Below are 18769 nucleotides of genomic sequence, written 5' to 3'. Positions count from 1 at the left end.
ACCATGTTGACCAGGATGGTCTCGACCTCTTGACCTTGTGATCCACCCGCCTCGGCCTCCCAAAGTGCTGGGATTACAGGCTTGAGCCACCGCGCCCGGCAAGTTGTAAAATTTCAACTTAGGCAACTGGTTTTATAAACTGAACTTGTTTGCAAGGTGTTGGCAGTGCTTCTTTAAAACAGTTTATAGCTGGGTGCACTGGCTCATGCCTGTAATCTCAACACTTTGGGAAGGCCAAAGTGGGCAGATTGCTTGAGTTGAGGAGTTTGAGACCAGCCTGGTCAACATGGTGAAACTCTGTCTCTACTAAAAATACAAAAATTAGCTGGGTGTGGTGGCGTGCACCTGTAATTCCAGCTACTCGGGAGGCTGAGGCAAGAGAATCGCTTGAACCTAGGAGGCGAAGGTTGCAGGGAGCCAAGATCATGCCAGTACACTCCAGGCTGGGTGAGAGTGACTGCGTCTCCAAAAAAAAAAATTTATAACTCCCTATATTATGGGAAAAGTGTATGGGTGGATATGGATGGAAATTTTAAAGTGGGAAAAATTTTAAAGGAACTTGCTGTCAGAGATGTCTGAAAAAAGTAATGGTGTTCCTTATAAAACAGTTTTCTATGGGCCAGGCATGGTGACTCATGTCTGTAATCCTAGCACTTTGGGAGGCCAAGGCAGGCAGATCACCTGAGGTCAGGAGTTTGAGACCAGCCTGACCAATAAAAATACAAAAATTAGCTGGTCGTGGTGGCATGCGCCTATAATCCCAGCTACTCGGGAGGCTGAGACTGGAGAATTGGTTGAACCTGAGAGAGGGAGGTTGCAGTGAGCTGAGATTACGCCATTGCATTCCAGCCTGGGCAACAAGACCAAAACTCCGTTTAAAAAAAAAAAAAAAAAGTTTCCTATGTTCTGTTTGTTATAGACTAGACTGTCAACTGGTGTGCGGTAAGAGGGTTAGAGTCTGATAGGACTTACTATGATTTTGTAAAAATTCTTAAAAACATGAGATTAAGTGTGCAATATATTACTGGGGGTTGGAGGGGGCAGAGAAAGGAGATTGCCAAAAAGTTTTTTTCGAAGTAAAGGCAGACATGTTAATGCCCATTTTTTTCTCCCAAATGACAGATTTTGCCTACTTCTTTGTATGACATTTTTTCATTGAGTATTTTCTTCTGCTATAAAGCAATACTTTTATTTATATATTTTCCAAGGAACATAGGTAATAGATTTAAAGGCACTTACTTTGGCCTGTTGGTTTTCTCTGTGTTTAAATGCATATCAGATAGAATATTTACCACAATATTATTCTAAAAATTTCTATTCTAAAAATTCAGAGTAGTGCCTTAAAAGCAGTATGAAAAGAAAACACTTTACCCTATAGACATTGGAGAAGAGTCAAGTGTGATCTATTTGATTAGGGTTTTTTAATTTTTATTTTTTATACTTCAGCCACCTTTTTACTCTTCAAACTTGCCAAAATGTTATTATTTGTCAGATACAGTTCCCTTCATTTAGTTCCTTTCTATTTACTGGTTTCCATGATCTGCCTGTCCACTTTTAAAATAGCTGCCATTTGACAGTGCTACTTTGTTCTTTCCAGCTACTGTAGTGTTCCTGCAGCTAATCTCAACTGCAGGAGCAGCAGAGGTACTTTGAGAGAGAGAGAGAGGGAGAGACTGAGAGAACAGAATGTCAGAATCCAGTGGGAGACCAGCAAATTGCGGGAAATCCTGTAACTGTGTGATTCACATCTCCAGTGAGAGAGAATCAGTTGTTTCTATGTCTAGATCCACCGTGATAATAAGGGTAATACCATTAATAATGTAATTTTAATTGTCTGGATGGTTTGGCACTAGTTTCAAGAAATAAAATTTTTAACAGTGAAGTTACTGGTCAGATGACTATGAGTAGAACTGAATTTGATGACATTTACATCGGGACAGAATAAAAGTAGTTTCAAACTCTATTGGTTAGGTATTACAGGAAGGCCAGTAAGTCATCTGTGCATGTATCATTGTCATTAAAATGTTCACTGCAGTTCGTCATCACCCTTAAATGACCTGATGTTATTTGATTTGTATATTGCTTCTAATAGTGATTCCTTAAAAAGATGACTTGAAGAAGGCTATACTTTAAAAAGCTAAAAAACACATTAATTTCAGACTTTGACTTTAGGACATTGTTGTCAGGGGTCAAATCTTATCACACATTAATTTCTTACCCTCTTTTGTTACACAGTTGCCAGTGAACTATAATTTAGGAATTTGTGTTTTTGCATACGTTTAGATCAGAGGAATTTTCTTCAGTCCTTAGAACATACAGGAGGGAAAGTTGGTAACATTAATAGTAGGAGAGCGTAACATGGACCTTTCTTTTAATCTATAATTCTAGGACGACATAGACAGCCTAAACCCAGTTCTCAGGGACAACCCGCAACTTCACGAGGAAGTGAAAGTCTGGGTAAAGGAACAAAAGGTTCAGGAGATTTTTATGCAAGGTAATTATTTTGAAGTTATGCATTAAATTTTTTTGGATCTAGGCAACTTACCATATTTGTCTTTGGTTGTTCAATTGTATGCAATATAAATAGAAGGCTCAGTCCAATATTTTGAGTTATATACATCCAGGAAAATAATAAGAGTCATAATAATTTTGATAGAAAGTCGATAATTTCACGAGTTTATAACTTATTTGAGCTAAATGCCTGTCATGAAATTATAGCCACATGGGTGTTTTGTTGACAGAAAACTGCATGCTATGGAATTCTTTAGGTGTGTCTTTCCTGGAGAAGGAAGCATTGTTTGCAGTAGAGGGTGGCTGCAATTGATTTCCTTTGAAGAATGTTCTTAATGTCTGATAAAAGTGGCCTATTTCAGTGTACCTTTTTCAGAAATTTACTAGTCTTACTTCCTGTTTTCTATGTTTAGTATGTTACAACATGTGACCTTCAAACCAGGGGTTTGATAATTTTTAGCAATTTCCATTTCTGACAGTAAAATCATGTATTGTAAATACAAGCCTTTTGTGAAATTGAATGGAAAGTGAGACAATATGGCATCAACTGTTGATATGTTGTCAAATGTTTTTGTGAATGGAATTTTTTTGTTAAATTCCCATATTTATCTCAACCCTCAACTTCCATGCCATTAAGCATCAACAGATAATCTCAAAACTGTTTGCTTTATATCGGTATGTACGGTAGTGGATCATCTACATATTTAATTCTTCCTAGGCTAAATATTCTTTAAACTTTTCTGTGGAGAATTTCAAACACACAAAAATAGAATGTTTCAGTGAATTTGCATTCACCTGTCTCCCAGCCCCAACAACCATCTAATTGTGGCTGACCCTGCGCCATCCATTACCCACTTCTGTCAAATTTCAGACATCACCCTATTCTATCCATTTTTTAAAACAAAACAATGCTGGAACATTATTCTGAAAAAAAAAATAGTTTTTAAATTAAAAATACTTGGTAGTTCAGGTTTTCGTTTGTCTCATAAATGTCAAAGATTTTAACAGGTTTTATTTATTTTTAAAAATTAAGGGATTCAGAAAAGGTCCAAACATTGTGATTATTTGGTACATCCCATTGTTGCTCTTTTTGTTCCCTTTCCTTGCAATTTATTTGTTGAAGAAACCAGGTGAGTTTTTTTAAAATAATATTTTGTTTCTGCATTATATCCTTAGAGGAGAAAAGATTAAGGGGCAGTATAGCCCCTATTCATCCTATGCAGAATTGTGTATGGCTGACTCTACACTGTGTTAAGTAGTGAGAATAAACCAGTGTAAACTGTTTGTTAATGAGAATTGAAAACTGATCATATTTGGAGTTACTCTATAAGTGTGTTCTATATTATTTAGAAAAAATAATATGGAGTCTTATTCTTCCACAGTTAAAAAAGACAGATGTTTACATAATTGATATGGCTACAAAATAGTGTTTACTCCCCAACCTCCCTTAAATTATAGCCAGTCAACATCTTCACTTTTCTCTAGATGAATATATTTAATTTACACGTCATATGAAATACTTTCTACAGCTTATTGATTTATATATGCATATATATTTAAAACTGGCAAAGTATTAATTGTTGAATCTGTTATAACTCTAGAAGAAAGAACATCAGAAAAATTAATTCAGTCCCAGATCTTTGACTTAAAATTTTGCCTAATTTTAAGTCAACTTCTTACTTTCTCGATTTTTGTAAAAAGGCTAACAATACTTAAGAGAGATAAATAAGCACTTGAAAATTTTGAAAGCACTTTCTTTGTAAATTATTAAGGTACAGTAGTTTTTACCTTACAGTTCTTTTTTAAACTTTAAAGTATTTGATACCATTTTAATACCTGTGAATTAAAGATTATTTTTTATCACATTATCCTCTTCTGTAGAGTGCCTTTTTTTTTTTTTTTTTTTTTTTTTTTTTTTTTTTTTTTTTTTTTTTTTTTTTTTTTTTTTTTTTTTTTTGAGACAGAGTTTTGGCCTGTTGCTAGGTGAGAGTGCAGTGGTGTGATCTCGGCTCACTGCAGTCTCCACCTCTCCTGTGCTAGCAATTCCCCTGCCTCAGCCTCCCGAGTAGCTGGGACTACGGGCACGCACCACCATGCCCAGCTAGTTTTTTGTATTTTAGTAGAGATGGGGTTTCGCCATGTTGGCCAGGATGGTCTCAATCTCCTAACCTCCTGATCCGCCCGCCTCGCCTCCCAAAGTGCTGGGATTATAGGTGTGAGCCCCTGCGTCCAGCCAGGTGACTTGTTTTAGGCATATAGGAATATCTGCAGATAAATATCTTTAATACTTTTTACCTTATTTTATAATGGATATCTATACAAGAATATTCTTTGAAAAAGTGAGTTTCGCCAGACGTGGTGGCTCATGCCTGTAATCCCAGCACTTTGGGAGACTGAGGCGGGTGGATCACAAGGTCAGGAGTTCACGACCATCCTGGCCAACATGGTGAAACCTTGTCTCTACTAAAAATAACAAAAAAAGAATTAGCTGGTCATGGTGGCACATGCCTGTAATCCCAGCTACTCAGGAGGCTGAGGCAGGAAAATCATTTGAACCTGGGAGGTGGAGGTTGTGGTGAGCTAAGATCACACCATTGCACTCCAGCCTGGGCAATAAGAGCGAAACTCCATCTCAAAAAAAGAAAAAAAAAATGAGTTTAACACAAAAGGGTACCATATTTCTTTAAAAATTTTTAGTGCTGGGCCGGGCGCGGTGGCTCAAGCCTGTAATCCCAGCACTTTGGGAGGCCGAGGCAGGTGGATCACGAGGTCAAGAGATCGAGAGCATCCTGGTCAACATGGTGAAACCCCGTCTCTACTAAAAATACAAAAAATTAGCTGGGCATGGTGACGCGTGCCTGTAATCCCAGCTACCCAGGAGGCTGAGGCAGGAGAATTGCCTGAACCCAGGAGGCGGAGGTTGTGGTGAGCCGAGATCGCGCCATTGCACTCCAGCCTGGGNAAAAAAAAAAAAAAAAAAAAAAAAAAAAAAAAAATTTTTTTTTTAGTGCTATGTGTATAAATTCACTTAGCCAATATCTTATTTATTTATTTATGTATTTATTTATTATATTAGTCTGTTTTCATAGCCAATCTCTTTTTTAAAGACTTTTAGCAGCTTTTCCTAGCTGTTATAGACAAATCAAAATTTGTAGTTTGTAGTTGTTTATGGTAAAGTTTTGACAAGTAGAAGACTCAAACATCAAGTTGCAAGTTAACTTGTCTATTTCAACCATGTAATCATCTACTGCAGTCGTAACTAATAGCTTTGTAACCTTACTACATTCTACACCACTGTAACTTTGCATTTTGAACTGTTCTCTTATTAACTCATTTCCTAAAAACTTTCATTCCCTCTTGAAGTATTTTATGTCTATTGAATGAGGAAGTATGTAAGTCTAGTGCAGTATATACAGTAACTTAAGAATGATTCATTTGAAAGGATATTTACTTCTAAAACTTTTTTTTGAAAACTGACAGTTGGATATATTACTTATTATACACTTCATGTTTCTTCTATAAGGCGGTTATTAAATGAAAATGTCTCCATTTAAGATATTTCTATTTCTTGTGTTTCTTTAAAGGTCCTTATTCCTTAAATGGATACAGAGTGAGAGTATATAGACAAGACTCTGCCACCCAGTGGTTTACTGGCATAATTACTCATCATGATCTCTTCACCCGCACCATGATCGTTATGAATGATCAGGTAAGTAGTTCAACGAATATTTTTGTAGAGATTTAAAAAGTTCAGATAGTCCATGCCTCCCAAAAATCAACAGTTTGATATTAAATAAGTTTGATCTCTAGGGTTTTTAGTCATGTAATTCTAGTAAGTTTAAATGTATCTGATATTACACAGAGGTCCTTTCAGGTCATAGGGAGACAGCAATGCTAAATTTATTTCAACACTGATAAAATCAGTTCCTAAAATAGAGGCGTCAAACTCTTTTAATTGATTACTCCTTTTTAAATCCTTAGATTAGCTGTAATTTTCTTTCTCAGGGTTTCAATTTTTCTGTCCCTACAGTATTAAAAATACTTCCCAAATGGTATATTGTCATCAGTGAAAACTTAAACACACACTATAGTTCTTCTCATATCAGATGTCAGTGTTGGTATGCTCAATTAACTTTTATGGTTAATCTTAAGTATTACAAGTTTCATATGGAATTTTTTTTTATGTAGTCTTGCTCTGTCGCCAGGCTGGAGTGCAATGGCACTTTCTCGGCTCACTGCCTCCCAAGTAGCTGGGATTACAGGCACCCGCCTCACAAGTAGCTGGGATTACAGGCACCCGCCAACACGTCCTGCGAATTTTTGTATTTTTAGTATAGATGGGGTTTCACCATCTTGGCGAGGCTGGTCTTAAACTCCTGACCTCGTGACTCACCCGCCTCAGCCTCCCAAGGTGCTGGGAATGCAGGCGTGAGCCACTGGGCCTGGCGTTCCTATGGAGTTTTAACTACCAGCCTGAAAGCCTTGATATTTCATATTTTTTTCTTTTTTACTTAATGCAAAAAATGTTCACTTTTAAAGCTGCTGTTTATATTTTAAAAAAATAGATATTTATACCTTCCTGACTGATTGGATTGTGGAGGATGTCTCTAGAGTTCCTTTATAAATAATTCAAATGCTTTGATTAAAATGTAGTTAAAATGCTAAATAAGTTATTATTTAATTACATTTGTTTTTTTTTTTTTTTTTTTCAGTAAAAGCAGTGACAAACTTTTACCTCTCAAAAACATACAAAAGTGCCTTGAATTGTTAAAATAGTTTTCTTTAATCACATTTTAAAAATTATTCACTTGCACAATAATTTTTGTCTTTTTCTTCTCCCTGAAGTCTACCTCTGACATTTATTTTACGACTGCTTTTTGAAAATTACTTCCTATTTTTAAAATACATTTCATATCTTGTCATCTATGTCTTTGTTTTGTAGTAATACTGTCTGTTGGCTCTATATTCTTGATAAATTCTTATCCTTGTTTTTCAAGATGCATCTTGCAGGGTATATATTTGCTTTTTAATTCTTGGTTAGTAATTGAAATGGTGAGTTTCAGAAGGTTAAAAAGGTAATTTTGTCTTAAGTGATTACAGTAAATTATTATAACAATCTTATTAATTAGGGATACCAAGCTGATTTCTAAACATTTCTATTGAGTAAAAAAAAATTATACCAAATATTTGATAAGCTCATTCGATTTAATTTTTGTTTTTGTTTTGTATTGTGGATTAGGTACTAGAACCACAGAATGTCGATCCTTCTATGGTTCAAATGACCTTTCTAGATGATGTTGTTCACTCTTTGTTAAAAGGTGAAAATATTGGCATTACATCACGGCGCAGATCTCGTGCCAATCAAAACGTCAACGCTGTTCACGTATGTATGTTATTACGGATGAATTTCTGTAAAATATTTTTCCTTAGGCTAGTAGAAACCAGGTAGTAAACAATTACTGTTAATTGGTTACTTTTAGAGTCATTACACACGTGCCCAAGCAAATAGTCCCAGACCAGCAATGAACTCACAAGCTGCTGTACCAAAACAGAATACACACCAGCAACAGCAACAAAGAAGTATCCGTCCAAATAAGAGGAAGGGCTCAGATAGCAGTATACCAGATGAAGAGAAGATGAAGGAGGAAAAATATGATTATATATCACGAGGAGGTAGGACCCACTTTTTTTTTTAAGGGAATGAATAAAACAAAAATACATTTTAAAGTATGCTTATTTAGTATGAAAAATAAGACTGTTCTTTTTTTAATCCTACAGAAAATCCTAAAGGTAAAAACAAACACTTGATGAACAAAAGAAGGAAACCTGAGGAAGACGAAAAGAAACTAAATATGAAAAGACTTCGAACTGACAATGTTTCAGACTTTTCTGAGAGCAGTGACTCAGAAAATTCAAATAAGAGAATAACAGATAATTCCTCAGAACAGAAACCAGAGAATGAATTGAAAAATAAAAATACTTCAAAAATAAATGGAGACGAAGGAAAACCCCATAATAATGAGAAGTCAGGAGAAGAGACCCTAAAAGATAACCAGTCTCCCTGGGATCAAATACAGGAAGATAAAAAACATGAAGAAGCAGAGAAGCGGAAGCCTGTTGACACTCAGCTTCAAGAAGATATGATTATCCATTCATCAGAACAGTCCACACCTTCTGATCATAATCCTAATGATTTACTTCCTCAGGAATGCAATATGGAAAAAACCCGTACAGTGGAATCACTACCAAAGGAGAAGTTTATATCCAGACCACCCACACCAAAATGTGTTATTGATATTACAAATGACACTAATTTAGAAAAGGTGGCTCAGGAAAACTCAAGTACCTTTGGCCTTCAGACACTTCAGAAAATGGATCCTAATGTTAGTGATTCAAAACACTCTATTGCAAATGCAAAATTCTTGGAAATAGCTAAACAAGATTCTGATCAGAGCTGGGTCAGTGATGTAGTTAAAGTGGATTTAACCCAATCAAGTGTTATAAATGCTTCTTCAGGAAATGATCCCTTGAACATGGAAAAAGAGAAGTATGTCTCTTATATTTCTCCTTTAAGTGCAGTTTCTGTCATGGAAGATAAGCTGCATAAGCGAAGTCCACCTCCAGAGACTGTAAAATCTAAACTTAATACTTCAGTAGATACTCACAAGATAAAATCCAGTCCCTCACCTGAAGTTGTTAAACCCAAAATAACTCATTCTCCTGATTCTGTAAAGTCTAAGGCCACTTATGTGAACAACCAAGTTGCTGGTGAAAGAAGACTGGCAAATAAGATAGAACATGAGCTATCGAGATGCAGTTTTCATCCAATTCCTACTCGAAGCAGTACGTTAGAAACTACAAAGAGTCCTCTTATCATTGATAAAAATGAGCATTTTACAGTTTACAGAGATCCTGCACTTATTGGGTCAGAAACAGGAGCGAATCATATTTCACCTTTCCTAAGCCAGCATCCTTTTCCTCTTCACTCCTCATCTCATAGAACCTGTTTAAATCCAGGTACCCATCATCCTGCCTTAACTCCTGCACCCCACTTACTAGCCGGGTCATCTAGTCAAACTCCATTACCTACCATTAACACTCACCCTCTGACTAGTGGTCCACACCATGCTGTTCATCATCCTCATTTACTTCCCACTGTGTTACCTGGAGTGCCTACTGCCTCCTTACTTGGTGGCCACCCACGACTAGAGAGTGCTCATGCCAGCAGCTTGAGCCACTTAGCACTAGCACACCAGCAACAACAACAGTTGTTACAGCACCAGTCACCTCATCTTCTTGGACAAGCCCATCCTTCTGCTTCATATAATCAGCTTGGACTTTATCCAATTATTTGGCAGTATCCAAATGGAACACATGCATACTCAGGACTTGGTTTGCCTTCTTCTAAGTGGGTTCACCCAGAAAATGCAGTTAATGCTGAGGCTTCATTAAGGAGGGTAAGTTATACTGTGGTTTGCCACATATCAATATATATTTATTAATGAGCATGTACAAGTGCTTTTTCAATCAATATTCCATCTATTTTTTAGGTCATTTCCTATTATAAAATATGTTAGAATTTTTCAAACAGTTGTTTTTCCATATGCTTCGTAACCTCAGAGGGGCAGCTGAAACCTCAGAAAAGCCTATTTATTTGTATAAAGAGTTAGTTTAGGCTGGGAGTGGTGGCTCACGCCTGTAATCACAGCACCTGAGGTCAAGATTTTGAGACCAGCTTGGCTAATATCCGTTTCTACTAAAAATACAAAAAACTAGCTGGGTGTGGTGGCTCATGCCTGCAATCCCAGCAACTTGGGAGGCTGAGGCAGGAGAATTGCTTGAACCTGGGAGGCGGAGGTTGCAGTGAGCTGAGCTTGTGCCATTGCACTCCAGCTTGGGCAATAAGAGAGAAACTCTGTCCAAAACAAAAAGAAAGAAAATGAGTTAGTTTAAAGAAGTAAAACTTTTTGGATTGTAATATTTATTTATTATAGATTTAAATTTTGGGTATGTTTACATAGTTGTTTGCTCAGCCAAATTCCCAGAAGTGAAATTTCTAAAATTTATATAAAATTGTGAGGCTTTTGGTATATATTATCAAATTATTCTTTTTTTTTTTTTTGAGTTGGAGTTTTGCTCTTGTTGCCCAGGCTGGAGGGCAATGGCGTGATCTCAGCTCACTGCAACCTCTGCCTCCCAGGTTCAAGCAATTCTCCTTGCCTCAGCCTCCAGAGTAGCTGGGATTACAGGCATGCACCATGTAGTCAAATAGAATTTGACAGATGATCTGGCTAGTAATACTGGTTTGTTGTTGTTGTTGTTTTTAAGTAGAGATGGGGTTTCTGCACATTGGTCAGGCTGGTCCCGAACTCCCGACCTCAGATGTTCCACCTTGGCCTCCAAAATGCTGGGATTATAGGCGTGAGCCACTGTACCCAGCCAAATTATTCTTAAAAACAAATTGTTATATTCTCCAGATCTGTATTCGTATATTAATGGCATAGTACAATGTTTGACTCTTTAACTCCCTTGTTCTCTTAAGAGTGCTCAGGGTTGCAGATTCTCAGTATTTGGGGGTAAAGCTACAGCTGAGATTTTATCTGCCTAACACAGTATTCCTAAAGGTAGTGGTATAAGGCTCTAACTACATGAGCTATGTGGTTTCTATCACAAATTCATTTTTATACTAAAAAATGGTTGTTGAGAGGAATACCAGCCCCAATATAAAAAACGGAAAAGTGGGGCCGGGCACAGTGGCTCATGCCTGTAATCCCAGCACTTTGGGAGGCCGAGGCAGGCAGATCACGAGGTCAGGAGCTCGAGACCAGCCTGGCCATCATGGCGAAACCCCATCTCTATTAAAGATACAAAAATTTAGCCAGGCGGGGTGGCATGCGTCTATAGTCCCAGCTACTTGGGAGGCTGAGGCAGGAGAAATACTTGAATCTGGGAAGCAGAGGTTGCAGCGAGCCAAGATCGCACATTGCACTCCAGCCTGGGTGATGGGGCGAGACTCTGTCTCAGAAAAAAAAAAGGAAAAATGGATATCACTTTTGAACTCCCAGGAGACAACCTTATCCTTTGTACTTCCTAGGATGCTCTTCAAGTATCTCCCAGAATCCCTTTTTAACACTGTGTTTGTTTTTGTGGTTAAAACATACACACATACATTACATTAAATGTACCATTTTAATCATTTTTAAGTGTACAATTCGTAGTGTTAAATATGTTCACGTTGGGCAGCAGGTCTCTAGAACTTTTTCATTTGGTAAAACGGAAACTGTAGACATTAAACATTAATTCCCCTTCCCCACCAGCACTTGGCAACCCCCTTTCTTCTGTTTCTGTGGTTTTCATGACTTTGATACTTTCTCAGAGTAGAATCATAGAATATCTATCCTTTTGTTACTGGCTTATGTAGCTTAGTACAATATTCTTGAGGCTCATCCATGTTGCAACATGTGACAGGATTTTTTTCTTATTTAAGGCTGTATAATATTCCACTGTATGTATGTGCCCTATTTTCTTTATCCATTCATCTTTCAGTGGATACTTGCTTTCACTTCTTGGCTATGGTGAATAATGCTAGAGTGAACATGGATGTTGTTTTTTTTTGAGAAAGTGTCTTGTTCTGTCGCACAGGCTGGAGTGCATTGGCATGATCTCCGCTCTCTGCAACCTCTGCCTCACCTGGGTGTTTTTTAACACTTTAATAGCATCTTCTCAGGCTTTCTGAAGTTAAGTGAGATCACAGTTGGGGGTGGTGATTAAGAAGACAATTCTAATGACTTTCTCTTTTACTCAGGGATAATATTTTTTACATATAACATTAGCAATGCCAGTACGTAAAAGCATGGTGTTCATCATGCCAAGTTTTTCAGAGGAACCATTTTGTTTTGGGTAGACTGTGGCCATGAGTCTATCATTACCATGTTGTGATGGATGAACTTTTTTATTGTTTTTTTTTGAGATGGAGTCTTGCTCTGTTGCCTAGGCTGGAGTACAGTGGTATGATCTCAGTTCACTGCAAGCTCCACCTCCTGGGTTCAAGTGATTCTCCTGCCTTAGCCTCCCAAGTAGCTGGGACTACTGGTGTGTATCACCACACCCAGCTGGTTTTTTGGTGTGTTTAATACAGACAGGGTTTGATCATGTTGGCCAGGCTTGTCTCAAACTCCTGACCTCAAGTGATCCACCCGCTTTGGCCTCCCAAAATGCTGGAGTTACAGGCATGAGCCACCATGCCCAGCCATGTATGTGATAGATGAACTTTGATGATAAGTGGCACCAAGTGATTGATGATGCAAGACACACGTCTAACAATTTTGAAAGACGTTTCCTGTGGTTTACTCCTTTGCAATATAGACTCCTTTTGGCTCCACTTTCATATAATCTTTGGCCTTTATTGAGGTCTTACCAGTGATCCCCACAGTTTATTCTGCACCAGCATCACCACATTTGAGGTTGACAAGATCTCAGTTCCAGAATTGTGCTTCCATTGATCACAAGCTTCCCATTACCATTTTAGAGGGTTCCATTGTTCTTTTGGTAGATGAGAATCATACTAGAACCTGTACGTTACATAGTCAAACTCAGTGAAGAATCACTAATCACTATATTATCCTCTTTACCAGAATAGAAGGCAGGCCTGGTGGCCCAAATGCGCTCACATTTTTCATTCAAGGTTTCTATTTTTATTATTGCACTCACATTTTTATTCTGACCCTTCACTCTCATGACGTTAATGTAGCTACAGCTGCACAAAGATAGGCTAGCTAGAGGAACACAGGGGAGCCAAGAGCTGGCTAACAGATTTGTGTCTTTTTCCTTAACATCCAAACTCTGGAAAACAGGTTTAAGTAACTTAAAAATGGCTTGGAAGGGAGCATTACTCAGTAAGTGTCACATGTATATGGACTTAGACCATGACTGTCTAGCCTCTGTGTTTATAAGTAAATAAAATATTTTATTAACTGGTCATAGATGTGTTTGCCTAAAAACAAGTTTATCGGATTTCCATTTGTTATATAAAATCATAACATAAAGGAGTAAATTTGAATGACATTTTGAGTAAAAAATGAAAATCTCTTACCCCCTACTATTGTGACCAAAAATGAAGAAACAATACAAGCATAAGACACTATTATTAAGAAATAATTTTGAATGGTATTTTATGGAGCAAAACTTTGTTGTCACTGCTGTAATTGATTGCTGTTTAAGATTCCTGGATCTTGTAGAACTGAGGCTGTTTGAGACACATACTTGATCTGTATGTGTATATTTATGTATTTTTCTCTTGTATGGGGTTTATGGCTATAGTGTATGTTTTTAATTTCATAGCAGTTTATTTTTTGTGTGATATATTGCTTTTGCATTAGTTTGAGAAATAAAATGTATTCCCTTGTTAGGGAATAAATTAGAGGAAATACAAAGGAGGTTGTATTTTCCTGCTATTTGACTGTCATCCTATTAACAAACTCATAAAACATGTTCTGGAAGAATGTCAGTGAGTCACAGTATAGAAACTGTAAGCATGTAATCAGATAACTGTATGTCTCAGTGTAGAGGTTGCTGTCACCTTATATTCAGTTGTGAGACAGGCAGCATATTGATGTATAAAATTAACTTTGTTAGACCTCTACCCCTCCCAAGTTTAATGGTCCAACCATGTTTATAGCTTAAGAGTAAAATGAGGAGTGCTTTTGGGTTTTTAAATGTAATTATCTGCCAATTGTCAATGCATTATTACATTGGAAAAGCTAGTTATTTTTTATGACAAAAATGACAAATGCATTTGATTATAATTTCTATTTCTGGTGAAATGTATTTTAGTAATTGTTTTTGGCTATTAGCAACATATTCTTTTGCTGTTAGAATCTTAGGAAATCATGTAAGCTAGGTTCTGTATACGGCATTTATACTAAGTTAAAGGCACTGATTTTAAGATCTGTTTTTAGTAAGAAGACAATAAATTATTCTCTAATACTGATTACTTCTTTATAGAATATGGAAAAATCTATATAATTATGTTATTTATCTGAATATTTCTCAGAAGATGTATTTAGAAAAAGTTACAAGTTTCCCAAATAAACTGCTATTTGAATGAACTAATAAACCACCAAAATCATACCCAGTTCTACTGTGACACAATGTTTAGCTTTTTCTAGTAACTGAAGTCTAGGTTGTTGTTGTTTTTTCAATAGAATTCTCCCAGTCCTTGGCTACATCAGCCCACCCCTGTGACCTCAGCAGATGGTATTGGATTACTTAGTCACATTCCTGTCAGACCTTCCAGTGCAGAGCCTCATCGGCCTCTTAAAATTACAGCCCATTCCAGTCCACCATTGACAAAAACTTTAGCAGATCATCATAAGGAGTAAGTTCACTAATGCTTAAAAATTATGAATACCTTGTTTTTCATAATTTTTCTTAATTCATATTTTAAACAGTTAATTTTAAGTTAACATATCTTAAGATTAGGCTTTGTTCTGTTTTGATATTTCTTCGAATGTATATAATATTAGAGTACATGCAAAGTTGTCTTTTACTTTCATAATAGAATGATACTGCACAGAAGCTATCTTTTTATTTTTCAAGAAAAAGTAGTTACAGAAATCTTTGTGTATTTTCTTTACAGAGAATTAGAAAGGAAAGCTTTTATGGAACCACTACGGTCTGTTGCATCCACATCAACAAAAAATGACCTCGATCTAAATCGGTCACAGACTGGGAAAGATTGTCACTTACACAGGCATTTTGTGGATCCAGTATTAAATCAGTTACAGAGGCCACCCCAGGAGACTGGAGAGAGATTAAACAAATACAAAGAGGAACACCGTCGAATTCTTCAAGAAAGTATTGATGTTGCTCCCTTTACAACTAAAATCAAGGGACTTGAGGGTGAAAGAGAGAATTATTCTAGAGTGGCATCATCATCTTCCAGTCCTAAAAGCCATGTCATCAAACAAGATACAGATGTAGAACGCTCAGTATCAGATCTTTATAAAATGAAGCACTCAGTGCCTCAGAGTTTACCCCAAAGTAACTATTTCACTACATTGTCTAATAGTGTGGTCAATGAACCACCGAGATCATACCCATCCAAAGAAGTTTCAAATATTTACAGTGATAAACAGAGTAATGCCCTTGCAGTGGCAGCAGCTAATCCTCAAACTCTGACTTCATTTATAACATCTCTTTCAAAGCCTCCACCTTTGATTAAACACCAACCAGAAAGTGAAGGTTTAGTAGGCAAGATACCAGAGCAGCTTCCGCATCAGATTGCATCTCACTCAGTAACAGCCTTCAGAAATGATTGTAGGAGTCCTACCCATTTGACAGTTTCTTCTACAAATACACTCCGCAGTATGCCTGCATTACATAGAGCACCAGTATTTCACCCACCAATCCATCACAGCCTGGAAAGAAAGGAAGGCAGCTATAGTAGCCTTTCCCCTCCAACTTTAACTCCAGTGATGCCAGTAAATGCTGGTGGGAAAGTTCAAGAATCACAGAAGCCTCCAACTCTAATACCCGAGCCAAAAGACTCTCAGGCAAATTTTAAGAGTTCTTCAGAACAGAGTTTGACAGAGATGTGGAGACCTAATAATAACCTCAGCAAAGAGAAAACCGAATGGCATGTGGAGAAAAGCAGCGGAAAGTTACAGGCTGCTATGGCATCTGTCATTGTGCGTCCATCTTCTAGTACAAAAACTGATAGTATGCCAGCAATGCAGTTAGCTTCTAAAGATCGAGTTAGTGAAAGATCTTCAGCTGGGGCACATAAAACAGATTGCCTCAAACCAGCAGAAGCTGGAGAAACTGGAAGAATCATTTTGCCAAATGTGAATTCAGACAGTGTTCACATAAAATCTGAAAAAAACTTTCAGGCTGTCTCACAGGGCAGTGTTCCCAGTTCAGTCATGTCTGCTGTAAATACAATGTGTAATACCAAAACGGATGTAATCACATCTGTTGCCGCTACTACCAGTGTTTCCAGCTGGGGTGGTTCAGAAGTAACTTCATCTTTATCAAATACCATTTTGGCCTCTACATCATCAGAATGTACATCTTCAAAAAGTGTCAGTCAGCCAGTGGCTCAAACACAAGAATGCAAGGTCAGCACCACAGCTCCAGTTATATTAGCCAGTAGTAAGACAGGAAGTGTTGTTCAACCCAGTTCTGGGTTATCAGGCACAACTGATTTTATCCATTTGAAAAAGCACAAGGCAGCATTGGCTGCAGCTCAGTATAAAAGTAGTAACGTTAGTGAGACTGAGTCTAATGCTGTAAAAAATCAGACATCTTCAGCCTCCCTTCCTCTGGATAGCACTGTAATCTGTAGTACAATTAACAAAGCAAACTCTGTAGGAAATGGGCAAGCTTCCCAGACAAGTCAACCAAACTACCATACTAAACTGAAAAAGGCCTGGCTCACCAGACATTCAGAAGAAGATAAAAATACTAATAAAATGGAAAATTCAGGGAATTCTGTATCAGAAATTATTAAGCCATGTTCTGTCAACTTAATAGCCTCTACATCTAGTGATATACAAAATAGTGTGGATAGTAAGATCATAGTTGATAAATATATAAAAGATGATAAAGTCAATAGGAGAAAAGCCAAAAGAACTTATGAATCTGGCTCTGAAAGTGGAGACTCAGATGAAAGTGAAAGCAAGTCAGAGCAAAGGACTAAAAGGCAACCTAAGCCAACTTACAAAAAGAAGCAAAATGATTTGCAGAAGAGAAAAGGTGAAATAGAAGAAGATTTGAAACCTAATGGAGTTCTCAGCAGGAGTGCCAAAGAAAAAAGTAAATTGAAGTTGCAAAGCAACAGTAATAGTAAGTCATTTACTTTCTTTTGTCTCAGGTAAAATGGGCTGAATGTTTTAGCTGTATTAGTGTGCTTCTTTAAAGATTAGTGAGTTTAGGCTAGGCCCGGTGGCTCACGCCTATAATCCCAGCACTTTGGGAGGCTGAGGCGGGCAGATCACGAGGTCAAGAGATCGAGACCATCCTGGCCAACATGGTGAAACCCCGTCTCTATTAAAAATACAAAAATTAGGTGGGCGTGGTGGCACACGCCTGTAGTCTCAGCTACTCAGGAGGTGGAGGCAGGAGAATTGCTTGAACCCAGGAGGCGGAGGTTGCAGTGAGCCAAGATTGGGCCACTGCACTCCAGTCTGGCATCTGGCGATGGAGCGAGACTGTCTCAANAAAAAAAAAAAAAAAAAAAAAAAAAGGATTAGTGAGCATAAAGGCATCCTTTGTCCTCACTGCATGCCTTAGCTTTATGTATAAGCTTATTGATCTCATTTGTACATTTCAGAAGTGAGTACCCTTTAAGAGGAAATGAGAGAACACGTATTCCTTCATTTTTAAAAGACTTGTAGAAATATATGTTTTATGTGACAGTCATTGCGGGTAATTTGTATAACCCAATGTGTAATTTAGTAGTTACTTGTAATTTTGGCCATTTCTAAGAATTGTCAAAATGCAGTTATGGCTCTTACACCAAAAGTGGATTCGTAATATCAGCTAAGATATTTACCTACAACAAGATGTAGTTGGGAAAGAAATTCTACTCACATATACATAATTGCAAATTTCTAGAAGAGAATTACAATTTTCCCTAGGTATACCTGTCAGGGATTGGTTCCAGGACCCTTCCATGGATACCAAAATTCACAGATGTGCACATCCCTTTTATAAAATAGCATAGTAAAGTCATGTGCTACATAATAACTTCTCGATCAGTGACAAAATGCACAGCTGGGCACAGTGGCTCACTCCTGTAATCCTAGCACTTTGGGAAGCTGGGGTGGTTGAGGCTGCAATGAGCCATGATTGCACCACTGCACTCCAGCCTGGGCAACAGAGCAAGACCCTGCCCCCCCCCCCCAAAAAAAAAGATGGAATGTATATATGACAGTGGTCTCATATAAGATTATAAGACTATGTTTTTAGTATACTTTTTCTACGTTTAGATACATAAATACTCTGTGTTACAAGTATCTACAGTATAGTAACATAGTGTACAGGTTTGTATGCTAGGTTTGTGTAAGTACATTCTATGAAGTTCCCACAATGTGGAAATTGCCTAACAATGTATGACTATATTTGCATGTAGCCTGCACACATCCTCCCATATACTTTAAATCATCTCTAGATTACTTGTAATGCCTAACACAGTGCCTACATATCATTTCATTCATGCATGATTGAACATAGTACTCTGCACATGGCAAATTAAAGT

General features: G+C 37.4%; 1 protein-coding gene across 1 annotated transcript in view; it reads left to right on the top strand.

Moving 5' to 3' along the window:
* Positions 1-18769, top strand: part of JMJD1C (jumonji domain containing 1C) — a 287926-nt gene that overhangs the window by 230399 nt on the left and 38758 nt on the right. The window contains exons 4-10 of the mRNA XM_017512974.2: positions 2389-2494; positions 6096-6220; positions 7751-7894; positions 7992-8184; positions 8290-9968; positions 14715-14887; positions 15149-17355. Of these exons, the coding sequence (XP_017368463.2) occupies positions 2389-2494; positions 6096-6220; positions 7751-7894; positions 7992-8184; positions 8290-9968; positions 14715-14887; positions 15149-17355 (4627 nt within the window). The remainder of the gene's footprint in view (positions 1-2388; positions 2495-6095; positions 6221-7750; positions 7895-7991; positions 8185-8289; positions 9969-14714; positions 14888-15148; positions 17356-18769) is intronic.

Source organism: Cebus imitator, unplaced genomic scaffold (assembly GCF_001604975.1).
Source record: "Cebus imitator isolate Cc_AM_T3 unplaced genomic scaffold, Cebus_imitator-1.0 Scaffold484, whole genome shotgun sequence".
Lineage (NCBI taxonomy): Eukaryota > Metazoa > Chordata > Mammalia > Primates > Cebidae > Cebus > Cebus imitator.
Note: the sequence above shows the minus strand (reverse complement) of the source record. Positions and strands in the feature narration are given on the sequence as shown.